This window comes from Chelon labrosus (genome assembly GCF_963514085.1).
Source record: "Chelon labrosus genome assembly, chromosome: 5".
Classification (NCBI taxonomy): Eukaryota; Metazoa; Chordata; class Actinopteri; order Mugiliformes; family Mugilidae; genus Chelon; species Chelon labrosus.
The window spans coordinates 27079819-27101388 of NC_140341.1; the positions used below are offsets into that span (position 1 = coordinate 27079819).

The 21570-nt window shown below is 39.5% G+C and overlaps 1 protein-coding gene across 1 annotated transcript; it reads right to left on the bottom strand.

The window, feature by feature from the left end:
• Positions 1 to 11659: 11659 nt before the first annotated feature.
• Positions 11660 to 15592, bottom strand: LOC311488044 (uncharacterized protein; the record flags this gene model as incomplete). The annotated part of the gene is made up of 6 exons (XM_084544547.1): positions 11660 to 11970; positions 12079 to 12283; positions 12424 to 12571; positions 12751 to 12944; positions 13056 to 13190; positions 15533 to 15592. The coding sequence occupies 6 exons, from the start codon at positions 15590 to 15592 to the stop codon at positions 11660 to 11662; spliced, it is 1053 nt and encodes a 350-aa protein (XP_084400673.1).
• Positions 15593 to 21570: the final 5978 nt, after the last annotated feature.

The following is a 21570-nucleotide window of genomic DNA, read 5'->3' on the forward strand; positions in this document are numbered from 1 at the left end:
TGCTCTTTTGTAAAAGTTGAGAATAAAACAAATAGTCCAGGCAAACTAACTCATTTTGGAGCCAAAAATAAAAGTAATTGTAAATGAAATTTTTTCAGCATAGATCATTTCTATGAGGTGTCCAGAACAACATACTAAAAGTCCTAAGAAATCCTAGTTGAGGAAATATGTTAATTTATCATCAATCCGAAATGTGTGCCAATAAGGCCAGGCAACAATACACCCCAATGGGTCTATTTTTTTCCTTTACTCCTATCAAAATGAAACTTTACACAATGAAAGTACCCATGAAAAGTAAAATTTTTTGTATTACAAGTTTCTTTGAAAATGAATTTGAATATGCAAATGAGCTATACACTAATTGAATATAGGCTACCCATAATATACCCACATGGGCTTATTTTTTTCCTTTACTCCTACCACAATAAAAACTTTACACAATGAAAGTCTACATGAAAAGTAAAACATTTTGTATTAGAAGTTTCTTTGAAAGTGAATTTAAATATGCAAATGAGCAATATATAATCAAATATGGCCAAAATACACCCTAATAGGCTTATTTTTTCCTTTACTCCTACCACAATCAAACCTCACACAGTGAAAATTTACATGAAAAGTACATGAGAGTGAGATTACATTTTGGGCTGGTAGATTTACAAATGATTGGTATTGTTGGTAAGATTACGAGATTACAGGCAGAAGTCATTCTTACCAACTAAACGATTCACTCTCACACAGAAGACAGATGAAAAACCAGATAGACACACTTTCCAGACATTCTAGCTCTTTAAAATAATTTTGCCAGACACCAAAACTGCTTCTCTTTTTGTAGTTAGCAAGTATTTCAGACCAGGCGGGCCACACTTTTCAGACTTCCACCGTTTGTAAAGTGGCTTTGCATTGTTATAAAAAGCTAGCAACAGCAATATCTAGTCTAGAAACCCAATCGGAACATTACTAACTCCTTTCTAACTTCAACTGTTGTTGCTACCTTGTCGTGGTGGGGAGGCTTGTGCGCCTCCGTGACCCTGAAGACTATACCGGTGAGGGTTATACCTCTGGCAGGTACTACCAAGCCAGGCAGTTTTCAGGTTAGAGGCCAGTCTAAAAGCAGCATTGCCATCACCCATTGGCAGTAGGATGATTGGGCCGATGTATTTGTCATAAATGGTGTTTCTGCCTATGCAAATTAGGACATATTGTGGAGTCCTAATGGAGCTCATGTGCATATTCAAATTAATTTCAACAGAAAGTTGTAATACAAAAAAAGTTACTTTTCATGTATACTTTTACTATGTAAAATTTTATTGTGGTAGGAGTAAAAGGAAAAAATTAAGCCTACTTGGGTGTATTTTGGGCATATTCGATTCGAGTGTATAGCTCATTTGCATATTACAATTAATTTTCAAAGAAACTTGTAATACAGAAAAAAATTACTTTTTATGGGTACTTTCATTGTGTAAAGTTTCATTTTGATAGGAGTAAAGGAAAAAAATTGCCCCATTGGGGTGTATTGTTGCCTGGCCTTATTGGCACACATTTCGGATTGATGATAAATTAACATATTTCCTCAACTAGGATTTCTTAGGACTTTAGTATGTTGTTCTGGGCACCTCATATAAATGATCTATGCTGAAAAAAAATTATTTTACAATTAGTCTGTCGTAAAATGCTACTTTGCCTGGACTAAAAATAAATTAAGTAATTGTGATTATGATTTTTTTTTAATTCACGGCCAAAGTATCATTACTGAAACCAAATATACATTCATTACAGAAAAGGAAGAGAAAATATATGATAGAACTGATAGAAAATGGCAGGGACATTAGCCTACATAATTTAGAAATACATCTGAATGTATATGCCTCCAACCTTACACTGAACAAAGACCATAACCATTATTCTTCTCATGTAGCCTACCCCAATTACAATTTCAACCTTACAATTACAATTTTGTTATTGGTATTTTACTTTCATTTTCTTGTAAACAAAAGTGAGTCTCCTGAGTCAGCCGTAGATAGATAGATAGATAGATGGATAGATGGATAGATGGATAAATAGATATAGACCAATAGAGGGATAGAGAAATAAATGTTATACTTGTTACCAAATCTTTATTTTTGATAAACCAGACAACTTTTCCAGTCACATAATAAATAAAATTAAGTAAGACAACAACTTACAACATACTTTCCATTTCTTTTTCCAGATGCTGAAAACATGATGCAAACTGTTGAGACGAAGGTATAATACTCAGATTTTCATTCTATTCCAAACTCCATACTTTTTTTTTTATTATTATTATTCAATTTACAGTTGAGATAGTTACCTAAATGTAAAAAATGAATAGACGCAAGACACCTGTTTCCAGTTCAGCGTTGAGGAGAAGAGCCAGGGTGGACCTTAATAGAAGGTTAATTGATATCGGCCAGGAAACACCTGCAGCCACACTTCCTCCCAGAGATATTGGGTCTCCAACAGATGATGTTGCAGAACCTGAAAATGAAATCATGGAAGAAAATCTTGGATTAGATCCAATGGCAGCTGTTGTGTCTGACCCAGAGGATAGATCTTATTATCAAGATGATAGTGATGTAGAAGAAATATCTGACTGGGAGGAACCGGAAAAACTCAGAAATCGCCTTTCCAACTGGGCATTAACATATGGTATTTCCCATATTGCACTTTCGGCTCTCTTGGCAATATTAACGGTCCACCACTGTGACTTGCCAAAAGATGCACGAACTCTTCTTAACACAAGAAGAGATTATTCTGTTAGGGAGTTCTGCGGTGGCCTATACCACTACATTGGCATTATTGAGGCGTTAAATCATACCCTTTCCCAGTGGAAAGACAAGCTTGTCGATGGATGTTGTTTACATCTTCAAATGTCAGTGGATGGCCTGCCACTTTTTAAAAGTTCAGGTCTTCAGTTGTGGCCCATTTTAGGTAGATTGGTTGGAGTACCCATGAAAGAACCTGTAGTCATCGGGATGTACTCAGGTATAAAGAAACCTGACTCATCAAAAATGTATCTCACAGATTTGGCAAATGAACTCTCACAATTACAGGAGGGGTTTACATTTGAGGGGAAAAGGCTCACTTTAAAAGTTCATTCGATGATCTGTGACGCACCGGCAAAATCCTTTGTGAAAGTCACAAAGGCTTTTAACGGTTACTATGGCTGTGACAAGTGTATTCAGAGTGGGGTGTACCTCAACCACCGCATGACATACCCCCTCATGAATAGCCAAACACGGTCTGATGAGGCATTTGCCAGGCAGGAGGATGAGGAACACCACCATGGTCCTCATGCCTTCACAAATGTAAATTTTGGTTTGGTGTCCCAAGTCCCACTGGACTACATGCACCTGGTGTGCTTGGTGGTAAGGCGCCTTATCTTTCTGTGGATGAAAGGTCCTCTGACTGTCCGTGTACCAGGGAGAGACGCGGACAGAATATCCAGAAATCTTCTAAGCTTAAGACCCCACATTCCTTCGGAATTTGCTAGAAGGCCAAGAGGACTGAACGAAGTGGATAGGTGGAAGGCGACGGAGTTCCGTCAGTTTCTCTTATACACAGGGCCGGTGGTGTTGCGTGAGGTGTTAAGACCTGATCTATATGCAAACTTCCTGCTGCTGTCGACAGCCATGGCAATGCTGGTCTCCCCTTTCTTTGCCAGAAAGTACAACGAATATGCCAACAGCCTCCTTCATGCTTTTGTGGAACATTTTGCCCGCCTGTATGGAAATGATCAGCTAGTGTACAATGTGCATGGGTTGACCCATCTTGTACAGGATGCAAAACATTTTGGCAATCTGGATGTTATATCATCCTTTCCATACGAAAATTATTTGCAAAAACTCAAGGGTTTTGTACGCAAACCCTCAAATCCCCTGGCCCAAATAATCAGACGCCTGTCTGAGGGATTAAATGGTGGTGTTACAAGTGACCAGCCCATCAAATTGTGCAAAGAACATGCTCGAGGCCCTATACCAGTACCAAACTTGATCTGTCACCAGTATGACGAACTGATATCAGAGAGGTTCACCATGACCACAACATGTCGAAACAACACATTTCTGATGGGCAAAAATGTGTTGTTTCGAGTGTGTCAAATAATTAATATAATTGACTGTCACGGTGATATCATAATTACCTACAGACAGTACGGGATGGTTGAAACATTTTTTACCTATCCTTTTAATTCGGACATTCTAAACATTGTGATACCAGCTGACCTAGGCCATGAGATAAAATTCTCCAAACTGTCATCTTTCACACAAAAATGCATGGCTGTCCCTTTCAATGAGGCAATGGTGGCTATACCGTTGTTTCATATGAAGGACTAGACTTTATTTTTGAAAATCATAGTTCAGTTCAGTTCAGTTATGTATTTTTTTTAATCATCTTTTATTTGTTATTTTTTACACAATGATTTTTAATAGACATTTTGTGGAGTAATTTTCCTTGACGAGGACATTACAGAAGTTGTGCCGAGGTCATGGGTTAAAGGTGATGAATGTTTTTGGCCAACATTCATTTCCGAGGAAAAAACCCAAAAGGCCATAAAGAGGCATGAAATGCCAGGCCCTGGCTGGAAAATCCTCAAAATAAGAACACTCTTTGAAAAAGGTAAATAAACAAGCAAACAGGGCAATTCTGTGTCTTTCCATGTTAGGACAACAGTTATGCCTTACTTCCTTTGTCCTTAATTATCTCCATATCTGTCTTTCTTTATTTTTTATTTTTTTTATAATAGTAGATGACTTCAGTAAGGCAAGGCAAAAGCTGAAGGACTACAACAGAAATGGAATGGCAGTCCTCCAGTCAGAGGATGAGGGCTCAATGGCAAAAAGGAGAAGAAAAGCGACACAGTATGTACATTATAGATAATTATCACCCGGAGAGAAGAAATACTCCTTTCTGATTGGCTGGTGGGGTGGCTATTAATTCTGAATAACAGGACACCTATGAAGTAGATCTGGTAAAAAAAGCTTATTCACCGTTCCATATCAATGCTTATGAATGGTAACTATAACAACCATAGTAGGACGACGGTTGAGCCTGGAGGCAGGCTTTGCAACAATGGAATCAACTGTAAACAAGCTAACTGTCCATGCTATCGCTGTTATAGGGCCAACGAAAGTTGTACAACAAACTGAACAAGTCGGCTTCTTTTCAAATGGAACCGCTTGTTTCCTTTGCGTGCTATAAAGGCATGACTATTGCCTACAGTGGCAACCGGGTGATAAGCGGGATAGCGGCCTTCGAGGTGTGTCCTGTTATACGGAATTAATGGACTCGGGCGGAGGCTGTGCGTCGGGGAATTCTTTGCCCCTCGCCCTCGTCCATTAATTCCGTATAACAGGACACCTCGGCGGCCGTTATCCCTTACTTGTTGTATTACTGCAAAAGCTATGGCTGGGGAAGGGTTTTGGGGTACAAAAAAAAGCCTTTGTTTATGCCTGCCCATTGAATGATGCTATTGCCTTGTCATTACAATTTGACCTCTGTCTTCACTAGTTACCCAGGATTTGAAAACGGCAGTACTGACTCTGAAACTGAGCAGACTCCAAAAAGAAGACCAGAGTCTCGGCCTCGGCTTCGACCTCTCCCTATTAGCGCTACCCTTCCTAGTCTCCCTCCAGCCCCCCTCTGTAAGTTTTGATTTGATTGCCAACTGCAACAATGTACAGTCCAGTGATTTGTACCACTGCAATATGTTGATTCACGGTTATCCCTTTATCCAAAAGCGGACATCGCAGTGGACATGGGTCAGGAGTCTCTGGACAACACAGGACAGGAAACCTATACAGACATAAGCTGGAATGTGAGGAGGAAGTCAGACCCCTTCAATGCTAGGAATCATGCTCTGTAGCAAAATTACAATACAAATGAAAGTACAAAGGTGGTCCGTGTACGTCGCCGTCATTCGATTTCCGTTCTCAGATGGGAAATCCAAAATCGGACAACGAGTCGTTTTCCGTTTTTCGTTTTGAAATCGGAAAACGAACAACGAGAAATGACCCTGGTTTCGTTTTCCGATTTTGGATTTCAAAACGAAAATCGGAAAACGACTCGTTTTCCGATTTTATTTGATGTGCTTATGATTGAAAGTAGGGAATAGGATCAGCTGGGCCGTATTTTCATAACCGATTTTGAATTAATATCTTTATATTTAACCCGGAAGATGTTGTATATTACCGCGAAAATATTAACCGCGAAACGTTTGATAACGTTAACATTAACCTAATAAAAAATTTAAAAAAAGGAGAGGAAATGGATTCCGAATCGTTTATTTTATTCCGTGGGAGCAAACGAGTTGCCATTAGGGAGGAGGACATGACGGTGGATAAAATCGGTCGCATTTTCCAGGTGCTGTGAATGAAATTAAATGTATGATATTTGTACAATATTTAAATTAATGCTCAATGTTATAACAGGCCGCTCGCTAATGCTAACGGTTACATTAAACTAGCTTGAGATGTTCAAGCTAACCCTTTAGTTTACCTCAGCTCATGTTGTCAGCAGCGGTCAGCCGCATATATTAACAAGAAGCCTACACCACTTCACAGTAACGCAAAATGAAAGTAGATTAAATATAGGCTAGCCATAAAATAGCACTGCGATATATAAGGAATGGCGTTCGAAAATTGATGCACCACTGAAGTTGTAGCCTATCTTATGGTGTCATGGTGCGGAGCGGAGCTATTGCCAGAATACAGTCAAAACGCTCACCAACGTAAACTATGTCATATTTCACTAGCACGTTTGACAGAGCGCATGAAACTCAACCAAGCAGTGGAATAAGAATAACGATCTTGAATATGATCCAGTCCTGGGCTAGCGAACCCATGGGGGAGCCATTCTACCGCACAAGTTCTCTCTAACTCACCTTTGGACGTTCGCTTCATGGGCCTTCTTTTCAGCAAGTCACTCATGCATAAATCGGAGTTACTGGCTATACATCCACATTGCTAAAACCAAAAGGGGTGGAAATAACGTGGGTAAATAAAAACCTATCCATTTTCTCTTTATATTCGATTTATCTGTCGACACATCTACGGTGGCCTTAATAAAATCGTCGGAGAACATAACTACCGAATTAAATGTTGCCAGGTATATTTTCTTTCCAACTCAAGCAAAGAGCCGAAGGGGCTGGTGTATAGGGTCTGTAAGTGAGTTTGTGCAAGTGCAACCTCAAGTCAACTAACCTCAGTAGTAGCCTACAGCTAAAAATGATGTACAGTGCAATTACATTTACATTGGCATTCGGTGTCACTTTAGGCTAGGCTATTGTCAGTTTGAACAATTCACATGTAAATACATAATCAAGACGGTATAGGCTTATGTGTGCGTGTGTGTAGTAGTAGTGGTTGATGTAATGGAGCTTGGTTAAAATAAATTGGTTGAATGGTTATTACATATTTTTACGTCCATGAGTTTTTCATTTAGGTGCTGAATAACTAGTGTAGCTAAAAGGTGAAAAAATACAGTAGGTAATATTTGAAGTCAGTGAGTTTATGATCTAAATGATGAGTAACAATAGCACACAAAGTGTGCAGTCATTTTTGAGGTGACCATTACACTGTCATTACTACTGCAAGGTTGCCATCAGGTCAGATAGACCTAACACTGTTCCACATCCTGGTGTCAACTTTGGTTGTGATGAAGTTTCCTGACCAATGGGAGGTTTCACCCAGAATTCGTGATGAGCATCATTCTTCAGAGGAAGGAGGCTTGCTTTTGCATGCTGGTCTATGGTCTGGTGAGCCAACGGTAGCGTTCTGTGAGGAAGGAGACAGAGCTGTTCAATATGGATGACCAGCAGTTTTTACAAACACACACTATATCCTTCAGAGAAGGCCAAGTGACAAACCTGGGGTTATCAATTATTTTAACTTGGCAGTCCAGATCAGATATGTAGATCATATTGTTATATAACAGAACCAGCTGATTTTTTTTTCTATCCAATCATAATTCTAAACAAAAGAATGTAAAGTAAACTATTTATGGGCAAAAACATGGATTATGATTCCATTACTGTTTTAAACACGCATAGAGAGAAAGAGACTTCACCAGGACAAATAGGCCCATGAGTAGGCCATAGGCTAAAACGCAACATAGCCTCCACATTGCATTTCTTTTCAAATGTCTCACATACGAGGACGGAGGGGGTCATTAAAGTCTATGTTGTCTTGGAAACAGAGGTAAGTTGTGTTTTGTAGAGTACTTAAAGTCGGGAACCACTACACGTTATCATCAACTTCAGATGTTCAGCTGAAACGCAGGTTGGTTGTGTTACAAAATCAGCTGATTAAGGCACAACATTGCGTATTAGTGCTTACAGCGAAATTGTACCTACCAACTCTGCACGACCATGAAACGGAATACACTTAAAACAGAGATTTTGTTCAGAAATCTGACATTTTAAGCGATGTAGATGCAGAATTGAGCGACAAATACTTTTGAACGTACACTATTCTGCTATGTAACGTGAATTACCAGAGCCCGTCTTCCTATTAGACGTTCTGTGGAGTTGTGAAGCGAATTACTTCCGGGTTACATAACGTAAAAATAATATTTTTGCTGGCATAGGGTGAGTATGCCTACCTTTGTGTGGACATTGAGCTGGAGCTTGTGTATTACACCATTTCTTAATAGAAAAATGTGTAATTCTTCATAGTGTATAACATGTTCAAATACACAAACATAAACAAACACTGGAGAATTACTTCCGTGTCATTCAAATCGCCCTGTAGGGCTGGGGTTGCATGAATAAATGACGTAAATCAAAATCATCACCAATCAGTTAGGCCAAAGAACACTAATAAGCAACACCGGCAAATGAGAGCAGGCTTTAAAACGCTTCTACCGTCTATGCCTTCTACTGTCATTTTTTTTAACAAATATTAATAATAATTTATAATATTTTTTTAACAGGCCATGTTGTTTAGGGTTGTTTTGCTTGCAATACTTAAGGTTGTTGTTATTTTCCATTCTATCCCACTCCACAGGTAAGGGCCTGCACCATGTACCTGATGGACGATTGCAATGGGGCCATATTCCCCCAGGAGAATGGTCACTTCCCCACAGGGACCCTCGAGGGCCGGGGACATTATGAGGTGAACGGGGAGCCGGACACCAGAGGCCACCGAATGCTCCCACCACGGGCCTCTGGACATTTTGGGCGGAGCTTCCAGAGGTAACTTATGAAATATGCAAGTAAAATCTGCTCTTGAAAAGTCATCTTTGCATGACAATGAATGTGACAACCACAATCTGATTTTTCCTTAGGTCCATTCATGTGGCTGAGGTGGTGGGCAATCGCCTTATTCCCAGCAGCACCTTGAACATTAAGGTGATGGAGGCTGAAGCTACTGTGGAGGGCATCACTGCCAAGGTCCAAGATGCTCTTGGCAGTGAGGATGCCCTTATCCTGACGGACAGCCAGGGCTACGAAATCCTTGATTCCGAGGGGACAAGAAGTAAGTAATGCCACTGGTACCACTGATATTGCTAAACAACTATCAGATGCATTCCTCAACCCACAGATGTAATCTAAATGTTTTGTCACCCTTAAGGTTCCCAGTACTGGAAACAGAATTCAAGGAAGGTGTTTGTCTTAACGGAGGAGGGCTTCAGAGAATTTCAGAGTGGTCGTAGGGCAAAATCAAGGTAACAAAGCTTGGCTCTTTAACACATAAGTTTACACCGTACATCTTAAGCTGATACATCAGTCTATACCAGTAGCTAGTACATACTGTATGTTGCTATGGATTTGGATGTACTTTAAACATTAATTCCACAATGGGTCAATCACCATCTAATCAAACTAGTCAAATTCCCTCTTACGATCCTTGATACTGTGGTACTTTCCTCTTCACTTACTTTTAAGACAATTTCCTCGTATTGTGTTGTCTTGTCAGTCGTACTGCAGAAGATAGCACCGCAGCCAAAGGTGTGCTGCTGAAGATGGAGGACCTGAAGCAGGCTGCTGAGGGCCTCCAGGATGTCTCAGCTGCCATACGCCACCTCTCCGAGCTTGCTAAAAATCATTTGAGTAGACCAGGCCTGCAGCCAGCAAAGGAGGCACTGTCTTGCCTTGTCTGCAAAGGTATGTATATGAGTCAAAAAACCTGTAAAATATAGAAACACGCCGTATTTTATCCTTATTATTGTCATGGTCTTTTGTTGTGGAGACTTCAAATTGTGAGAAAACATTAATAAACTGATGTATTTGAAGAGAAAATAGTGACCAATACCAAGTGAAAAAATAAACTGTTTTTTAATACCCTCAATATCACACTTAATGCACATTTTTCCAACATCTAAGGCCCTTTCGAAATTCAAGAGACATTTAGTACAGACTTTAAATTGTTTACACATGCTTATTATGAGTTGATCTTCCACCCTAGAAAGTTTGGGGAGGCTAGGGAACATATTTGTCAAGATATGAATGCCCAAAACATGGCATGTGTTCTTCAAGCTGTAAAAATGAAAGAATTTCAAGGTCTGATAAAGATATGAAGACATATGATTTGCACAGAGATATTTTTACAGGCCTTGGTTTTAGGACCCATTGATGATATAGACAAAGTCTGAACAAAATCTGAGACTGTGCAGGAACAACCTTATCTGATTTGACACGGAATGACTCACATATGTATGAATGTAACACAAAACTCACATACTTTTACCTGTTCTGTTAGTAGTGTTGCGGTATTTCAATTTTACTGGTTTAATGCTTTTTAAGAATACTTAAGTTATGAATGTGGTTTTAAAAAAATGGTTGAATAATTTCAGGTTCAACTGTATATATATATTTTTTTTTTTTCAAACCTCTGCAGCTGTAATGGAGGACCCTCTATTTGCCACCTGCTGCGGGTCCATGGTGGGGTGCAGGGTCTGCGTGGAGCGGTGGTGTGATACAGCAGACACATGTTTGAAGTGTCGAGCAGAGGACTTCGCAAACCACATCCATGCTGTGAGGGGCCTGTCCGCTGCGCTGTCTTTTTTTAAAGATTTTGAATAGATACTTCTGATCTACTTCTGATAGTTCTAGTTTTGTTAGTTCTTGTTAGATATTTGTTTTTGTTTTTTCATTGTGAAGCCTATGACAAACCTGTTTTAATAAAATATGTTTTTTATTGTCCTATATAATTCTATACTTTCTTCCAAGATGGAAGCAGATTGTCATGGCCTCATCAGTGTCTTCAAGGCAGAAGTTGATGGAGATGGTATGGTAAAAAAGAGTATAGGCATGTAGGCTATGTTGGAGAGATCATAAAATAAACTAGAAAAGCACTCCGAGAGCGCAGACCTCCGCCAAGCAAAAACATAACTGTGTGTCCGCCAATCTTGTATATTTTTAATCAATGTATAATCAATTAACTAATCTTAGGTAATTGTATTGTTCTAAATTCTGTAATTATTATTATTATTATTATTATTTAAACAATAGGCCTATCACTTCATCAGTCACATTGCATGCACCCATGTTCTATGCCCTCACAGCGCATAATACATCAACAAAATAATAGAAATAATTTGTTGAGATATATTTAAAGAACACTTTAACATGTGTTAGCCCTACATGCAGTGTTGGGAAGGATACACAAGTGTGTTTTACAAGTGTGAATCATTTTATTGAAGTTTACATTGCACCTTGTCTGGTGATGTCAATCAGACACCTCAACGCGCTTTGAAAGTGTGTATAATTGCGGTTCACAACATTTTGTTGCAGAGTCCGCATATCAAATTGGGACCCGAAATGTCCCTCCGCCCATTGCCGGGTTTCAATAGTGGGGAAGGGGTCTGTGGCAAACTGAGACTCCCGTCTCAATGTTGCTCCTCCACCCATGTCCTGCTCGTAGAGGTCAGCAGCTGCATTGCCAAGGGGGAGCAGGTGCTCGGCCACTTTTGATGGACACCCTTGTCCACAGAGAATGTTTGGGATGCCCTTCCCTGAGAAAGGAAAATGTGTTGGTATGGGTCTAGTCAAGGAAGTCAGTTGTAAAGCAAACAAAACAAACAAAACAAACAAAACAATACCGCTAGAATTCAGTGTCACACCTGGGATTCTGTGGGCATTCCATGACTCCACCACATTCTGCATGCCGATTCTGGCCACCTGCAAAGTCAAGCTTGACACACAGAATTTGGTGAGGTTGTCCTCCATGTCCAGTTCCTCCTGGTCTGTCATCTGGACCAGCGCGGTCTTCAGGGGGTAGTTGACCCGCTCATTGATTTCGGCCCACATTCGTTCGATGACATGATTCTGTTGAAGTAACACATTGACAGGGTTAATCTGCACCCCTATCACCAACAGGAAATGTGCTCGTGAAAAGTGCTCAAACAAAAAAAAGAAAAGAAATGTGAAAAGTGCTCAAACAAATTTTAAAGTTTTGTTAGCCTTACCCTTGTGGAGGGAGTCTGGAGGTATGGCAGCCTGTTCAGATTGTGCCTATAGGCAGCCAGCTTCTCCTGAACGTACAGGGTGAGGTAGAACTCCCGTCCACAATCAACCCTGACTTGATCCCACATGCCATAAGAAATGACAGCAGGTCTGAGGACAATAGATATAAAACTTATAGATATAAAACTAACAGATATAAAACATAACACAAACACAATTATCTGCAAAAAATATGACATTTATGTTAAAATGCATTTCACTGTCCAAAATTAATTCTGTTACTTATAAATGACGACTGAGGAAGTATAAGTGTTTGTGTATTTGTTTACCTGTATACTTCCTCGTAAATTTGAATATTATTTTTGACGGGCATAGTGCAGTGTCCCACCACCTTTTTGCTATACCCGTCAATGGCCATCACATGGGTCACTCCAAACATGACCAACTTCTCATTTTGGTCGATGTGAAGCTTATGACCCATGTATTCAGCATTGTACGGTACTGGATTAAGGTTTCTGGACCCCTAGAGAAATTAAAGGGAAGATAAAGCTCAGTGACATTGCAATGAATAACAACTGAAAAACAATTGTCAAGTAGCCGTCCTATTCTGAAATGCACAAAGTCAACGACTCACTGCTTGTCGTGCCGCGTGATATGGCTGGTGGATTGTTTTTAAAACTCTACCCACTCGGCCCTCGGAAGCTTTGACCCCCTTCGCTGCAAGGTATCCGGTCATCAGCTTCCTGCCGAAAGATGGCCCATTCTGTAAAGGAAGGACATGTAGTTTTAATAGAAATTTGTTTATAATTTAAGAGCCTTTTAAATGAAGGCTAGCCTACTTAAAATAGAAGTTCACAGACACTCTGATTTACTTAAATAAGTTGCAATTACATAAGAAAATGCTTATTGTGTTTTCATTACAAATATTTATTTATTTTCGTCCCTTCCAGAGTGGATTTTTCCTCATTGTTTTCATTGTGGGAGTACAGTAAATCACCAAAAGAAAATTTTTCATTCCTGTTTTAGTCAACTTTACCAAAGGTGCCAATAATTCTAGAGGGTACTGTAGTATGTACCTACTATGCCTTGGAGCTTTACTATGCTGACTATACTATGACTTGATGCTTTTCGAGGAAGACATAGATGTGTCAAAAATCCCTATTTCGAATAGGGAAGAGGAATGACTGATAATGACGGACTCTCTATTGTGTTACATGCTCCAAATATAAAGCACTCTGAGCTGAATTCTGTGTATGACAGGTGCTATACAAATACAGCTTATTGTATATATTTTTGGTGCGCGCTATGAGCGCGATTCGCAGGTGCCGTTTTAAACATTGACCTATAGGCATTTATGGTCAAATCTTCATCATGATTTAATTCCAAACTGAAATGAAGATCTAAGTAGAAAGAATAGGCTAGTCCATAAGCTATTTTAAGTCAAAATAAAAAACTCCGTGGGGGAGAGCCGTGACGAATGAAACAATTTTTAATGAAACGGTAATTTACAAATACATCGTAAAACAGTGAAAGTTAATATTTCGTCACTAGCAACCAACATCTGTCCTCTGTCAAATACAGTTGCATTTACAGCTCTGAACAAAACCGTTCAAGAGTTATTTAAGGAGAAGTCAAACATGCGATTTCTTTCATTCATCCCTCCTGGCAGGGACAAATTAAACAGCATGGAGGACGAATGAAACATACAGCTTAAACTATGTAAACTTACAATAACTTAAATATTTGACAACATATCATGAATGGAACTTCAAATATGTGTTAATTTAGATAGATTGCTGCTGGGCTATACGTCTTGGTTTATGTCTGTTAACTCATTGCCGTCATGGTGAGCGCGTATCTCACGGTTATGGAAATACCAAGCACTATGCCATTAATGTAGCTAGAATAATGCATGTTTCGAATTATATAATGTTTCTATAGTACAAAATGTTATTTCACTCTGCTTTTTATGTGGTTAAAGCCACTGCACATCCAAATAAGTGCCCATCATGACCCTCAGGCCGTCAGCCTCCATAAGTTAACATGGCAAAACTCGACCCCCTATGGCCTCAAATATATTTGCATCTTTCTAAAACTGCTTTTTCATGTCTCACTTATATAAGATATAGTATAAACAGATATGTGTGCATTGACTTAGGATAAATGGGGCTTACAGCGTGGTCGGGACAAATGAAGCAGGTGTTTCAATGGTCCCGCCATACATTTAGCATTATAGGCTGTTTTGCATCCATTACAAACAAACATGCATTGTAAACTTCGAGTCGAATCTTTAGATGAAAAACACTCTTTAATAATCAAAAATATAAACCGCTAATTTTGACCATCAAAAATCGTTTATGGCCTGTAACTCTGTGACAACAGGACGTAACAGGACGTAACAGGAAGGCATTTGGCTGAGCAATGGAGGTTAATATTCTATATGTTTTGTCCAAATGATGTCTGTCTATCGCCATTGCACTCGGAGAAAACGGGAACGTTTCATTCGTCCTGTGTTTCAATCGTCACGGCTCTCCCCCTATATTTTATAGATGAGTTTTATTGTAGGTTAGGTCTACAAATGAATTAGCAAACACTGAGTACAATTGGCTGAAAGTTATTATTGTTTGGGGAAATATCATTTGGACATACATCAAGAACCTTGATCGGTGAGGGGCAGGAGTAACCATCAGCGTAGGCTTACTCCTATTAATTAGCTGCGCAAAACATATGCGCACTGGTTGCGTTTTGACGGGTGCAATGCGAGGCTGCAGTGAAAGACGGCGGGGCTTGGATTAAAACATGGAAACAATTTCATAATGGTCTAGACTTTCTGTCAACTTTCTTCTTTCTTTCTTCCAAATCACAGTGTTTTTTTTCACCCGATTAACTGACTGTGGAAATCAAACGCTCAACCGTGCAACTTAATTGGTAGAGTCCTAGGCTAACTACGAACAGACAAAGGGGGGGGGGGGGGGGGGGATTTGAAAGGCTACACTTTTAAATAGACGTTTCATAGATTTTTTTTATAGACGTAGCGACGAGGTGACTGCAATCACATGATGAAAATGAATATGAAAATGTGTCTCTACACTTGACACAGCATAGGCCTACCTCCTGAATACCTTTGGCGATCTCACACTCGAGGCGGCTGTCGGAACAAAAGTCCCTCATCAGCCCCTGTTCCCTGCACCACCTTTGGACATTTCTTTCGGAAAAAACCCTCTGGTTCCCGAAAGATGATACCAATTCTGACGCGATGTCAACACAGGACAGTCCTGATGTTATTTTATTTCGAATGAAATCCTGGAATGAATCAAGAGCCATATCCTACAACTATCAACTTCAACCGCAACTACAACCGCAAAAGACTGCAACGTCTTCCGGTTGAAAAGAGAGATATTAATTCAAAATCAGTTATGAAAATACGGCCCAGCTGATCCTATTCCCTATTTCCAATCATAAGCACATCAAATAAAATCAGAAAACGAGTCGTTTTCCGATTTTCGTTTTGAAATCCAAAATCGGAAAACGAAACCAGGGTCATTTCTCGTTGTTCGTTTTCCGATTTCAAAACGAAAAACGGAAAACGACTCGTTGTCCGATTTTGGATTTCCCATCTGAGAACGGAAATCGAATGACGGCGACGTACACGGACCGTACACGGACCAAAGGTGATGTTCTGTCCTATTCATTTCTCTCCTTGTCTGACAATCTGCCTCTCTTGTTATCATTTTCCCTCAATGGTCATCTAGTAATCAATAGCTCAGCGCACCAGTCAACACCACCACCACCTCAACACTCAGTGCACCAGTCAACACCACCACCACCTCAACACTTGGAGTCCAGTGTTTGACATTAATATGGGCTTCCCCTATTCACATGGTGATTTTTTCATACAAATTTTTTTCAAAAAAGTACATGTGTACAATAAATATCCTGTATATATACTTATTTTTTTCTTGTTTTCTGATTTTAACATTTACATACCTTTCCTCATTGATTCAATTCTTCCAGTTTTGACGTCTTCGTAAAACAGCATACACCAACAATAATGCCTTCTGTTTATTCTTCTTATTCTTTTTATTACTATTAGGCCTAATTGGGGCTAGGGGAGCGCGGGGCACAAAGTAACGCGAGGTTAAATGTAACATGGACTTTCTTCCTAGTTGCAGAGGGTTGATCGGGGCATGCTATTGGTCAGTTAACTACATTACTATGAGACGGTGTTCCACAAATTTTCAGTCAGTATGGACATGTTTTCACGTAGATCTACAGCAAAACGTCTTTTGAAGGCATCAAAGTAAATAGGTGGTAGGCTACTTGTCTTTCGATTACTGAGTTGTGGGTGCAGCTCACTGACTCTTATCTTGTATCATCTAATAATTGTCTTGTAGGCTAAAAATGAACACCGTTTTGAAACATGTAGTCAACACATAGCAGGAGCTAGCTTATCTTATAACAAACGTGACCCAGCGGGGTTAGTTGTAACGCGCTGTTACAACTAAGCCACTCATATTGTACAATGATGTTGCAATACAAAAATATGCGCGTATTAGTGTTAGTTAGTTTTTGTGATGTTTAGCACTTTTGCCTAGAGATGCACCGATTTTCCCGGCCGATTCCGATTTCCGATTTTTCATTGAGTTTGACCTGCCGATACCGATTTTGGCCGATTCCGATTTCATTTTTTCTAACCACTTTACAACACACACAAAGACTTATTTTCTCTTCTTTAATAGAATATTAATATTATCTTTTCTTTAATAGAACATTTTTTGAACAGATAATCGCTATCACTATAAAAATAGAACTATATAAATTACTCCTGGTGTGTGAAAAAAATAATTAAAATAGGCCTATTTGTGGAAAAAAATATGTAATATTTGAGTTACATAAAAGCTTTTTATTTGTTTTCTTCCTAATTGTCTTTGAAATAGCTAGTGGTCAAGAACCCCCCACCCCCAACACAAAAATGGTTTGGCCATTGATCAAAATTTGATGTTGCCGTTTGATTTGAAGTTCAGTACGCTCAAAATGTCCGGTCAGCATAAGTCCGGTGCTCAGAAAAGGAAAGAAAAGAGAAGAAGAGAAGAAAATAGAGGCCTTAAAGATTTTCTTAACAAATATTTAAAAAAAGTTGGTGACGGTGAAGCTGGGACTAGTAAAGTGAACGTAGGTTAGAAACAGCGCAGCCAACGTTTACCAGCCTTGTTACGTAACCTAACAGGCTAGCTCTAATGCTAACGTCCATTAGCTTGTATAAAAGCCCGACACAACATGTTATCTTTGACAGAAACAGTTGAGTTTGGTAGCTCCGTCAGAGAGGATGAGACAGAGAGGAGAGAGATCCGGCTGCAGTCAGGTGACGGAGAGAGTGATGTAGGAGGGGCCCGCTGTCTCGGAGCGGAGGGACAGAGTCAGGCTACCGGTGAGAGAAGAGAGAGAGAAGGCGATGTAAATCATGCGGCGCCCGAGTGCATTTGACCGGCAAAAAATCGGCATATGTCAGACTGACCGGCCGGTCTCCGGTCATGGCCGATCACGTGAAAATTGGCCGATTCCGGTCACCAGCCGATAAATCGGTGCATCTCTACTTTTGCCTCATGTGTTTTCAGGTTTGAGGGCTTTTCTTGGCAAGATTGACCTTGGTTAGACTCAATTGCTTCCATTGGCGCATATTTCTCATGTTATTTCTCCGTATGGAAAATAAAGTCAATTTTCGACACACGTCTGTTTAGTTCATGACTTATGTATCATAAATAGTCAGATCCTATCCTATCATACACATTCAGATACATTTATTGAATTAATTTCATTAAAAACAGCCTTTTGCATGAGTGTTACAACTAACCCCGCATATGGGGCAGGTTGTAACATTTCACCTATCGCCACTCTCGGTGGAATTGTACAAGAACAGTATGCCTACAAACAAACTTCCAGTGCACATTTGTAACAGAGATATGTATGTTGCTTGTTAAAACATATGACTAGTGAAACTCAAATGATTTTAGAAATATTTAGCCAAAGCCAAAAAGTGTTACTTTGTGCCCCGCGCTCCCCTACGTCTTAACCTCCATGGTTAGATATAGTTCATTTGTCTTATTCAGTTTTACAGGACCAGTTTTTTTTATTATTAGGCTATTATTTTATTACAGCTCCATCAACTAATGCACAAACCGTTATAGAAGTAGGCCGAATTAGAAGGGTGGGCCAATCTTCATTTTGCAAATGCAATATACGTCTGCCTGTTTTGTCGTCATGTAGGCCTAGCACTGATCCAAATTTCTCATTCAACCTAATCAGTAATGCTGTTTTCCAGGTGTTTTCCAGGTGTTGCTGTCAGTGCGCAACAGAAGCTGAAATATGGAGGCATGCCATAAGGTGGTTTGCCCTTTCGGCGGACAGGAGAGGAGGGCGCCAGGAGAGACTGGCGCGTCAGCACCAGGAGCAGCAACAGCAACAGCTGCCGCAGCACCCACCTAGTGATTTTGTTTAAGTGCATGTTTTGGTTTTTTTCACGTTGTGTTAATAACCTGTGCGTTTTTTTTTAATCTATTAATTCTGTGTTTGTTGTTCACTGTGTTCTGTGTTCTGTGCTGCCAGGATCCTGATGAGGGTGCGCAAGCATGACCACATCACCCCCATTCTGAAATCCCTTCACTGGCTCCCTGTCCCACTCAGGATTGAGTACAAAGTCTCCCTCTTCACTCACCAGTGCATTCATGGACATGCCCCCCTTTACCTACAGGAACTCCTCACCCCCCACACTTCCTCATGCACCCGGTCTGCAACCTCAAACACCCTTCAAACCCCCAGAACCACGCTCTGCAGCATGGGTGATAGGGCCTTTGCTTCTGCTGCCCCCAGGCTGTGGAACGTCCTCCCTGACCACCTGAGGGCCCCACAGACTACAGATACTTTTGAAAAGGACTTAAAAACATATCTTTTTAAAAAAGCCTACAACTAAAATGTATTTTTTTCTTTCTTCTATTTTTTTAACCTTAATTTTAATTCTTGACCCTGGTTGTTTTAAATTACATTATTTTTAAACTGTTTGCCCTGTAGCACTTTAAGATTGCTTTAAATGTAAAGTGCAATACAAATAAAATTGATTATTATTATTATTATTAATTGTTGACTTTGTTCATGACTTTGTTGTTAATGCTATATATTATTTATGAATTTGCACGAAATTATATACATTTTTAGTATGTATGCGTGTAGTATATATGTGTATATGTATATGGGTGTGTATATGTATATATATATAGATACATAGATATATATATATCTTATATTTTTACATTTCATATTTGTACATTTTATGTTTAAGTTGCTGCACCGTAGGAACTTTGAGGAAAGAAATTTCAATCCTGTGTATGTGTTGCACATGTCAGAATTGACAATAAAGCTGACTTTGAAATGCACGAAATGCACGAAACTGTTTCGTGCATTTCGTGCAAATTCATAAATAATATATAGCATTAATTACACAACGCAATCGCCATTGACGTATAGCCTTCTACCATGAAGGAAACGATTCAAACGAAAAATATACCACCACAAACCTTCTGCTAGTTTTATGTTTGGCTAGCTAGCAAGCAAAGTTAGGTTAGTGACATGTGGGGGCATTCATTTTAAATGTTCATAAAAATGTCAATTGCATTAACGTTACCTCACTTTCTAACAAAGCTTTCGTTTATTATTATTATTATTATTATTATTATTAACCAAGGGTGCAAGCCTCAACTTACCGTTTTACTGGTGGAACAGTTGTTGAAGCTCTGATCTGCAGACAGCATTCAAAATTAAACAAAACATTAAGTTAATTAGGTTAACGTGACATGAAATATATCTACTTTAAGTTATGTTCTTACTAGGTCTGCAATTCACGTAAGCAAAGGTTAGCTAACCTACGTTAAAACACACATATTACCGTTATTGGCTAAACATGTCTATAACATTGGATCACTTTTTACATTTTCTTATCATTTCTACATCTAACCAAGCGCTAAATATATCATGGCACTGACAGAATAAATGTATTATATTAAACTCACCGTTCTGTATCACCGTCTTCTTTTCACGCTCTCAGAGTAGGCTGCGTATGGCGGTCGCATTTTGATGACATATCATGTCGTGACGACGCGGGATATTTTTTCAGCTTCTGATAACTTTTCATCTGAGATCTTTTCGTCCGACTCCGCTTTTTCTGACAGCGGTTTTCCTGAGACCTGACTCTTTTTCGTCTGATGTCTGAAACCTGACTCTGATAACTTTTCATCTGAGAATTTTTCGTCTGACTCCGCTTTTCCTGAGACCTGACTCTGATAACTTTTCATCTGAGAACTTTTTGTCTGACAGCGGTTTTCCTGAGACCTGACTCCTTTTCATCTGATGTCTGAGACATGACTGTGTAATTCCGTAAACTTGACAGCGGTTTTCCTGAGACCTGATGCTTTTTCATCTGATGGCTGACACCTGAGTCTGACAGCTGAGGATGTCCTAAAATGTACACCGTAATACATTTAAAACAATAGGTTTACTTCAAAACGCAAGTGTCAGACGCTGTCAGTGTTAGGGCAAACAGCTCTGTCCACGGTTCTGAATCAACCGCGTTTAGGCTTACATCATGCAAATCATGATAAAAACAGAATAACTCACATAACAAGTCTCCAAGTCTCGCTATCCTCGGTGCTGTCACTAGCAGCAACTTTTAGCGGCGGCGGTAACACCGGCAAGCTAGCTGTAGCTTGTGCGCTGTCATCACTCCTCTTCATTTGTTTTGTAAATCCAAATTGACCGAGGTTTGGTTGCTTCCTTTTTGACATTCTTATTAGTATCCACAGAGTGTTCCAAAAAAAACGAATAAAGTATGTTTCGAACTTGAAGTTAGGCTAACATTCAAATACCAACTCAGTGAGAAGTTCAAGTGGTGACGTAAACGTAGTGATTTGAGTGCAGCGCCGCCACGCATGGATGGTCACAACAGGAGACACAGCATTGCATCTATTAGTGGAGACAGATGTTCGGAAATAGTAATGTAATGAGCGAATAAACACACAACATTGACACATTTTTCTATTATTATTTATTTCAGGAACCTTAATGTACAGAAAATCAAAATCTATATGCGACACAAAAATGGA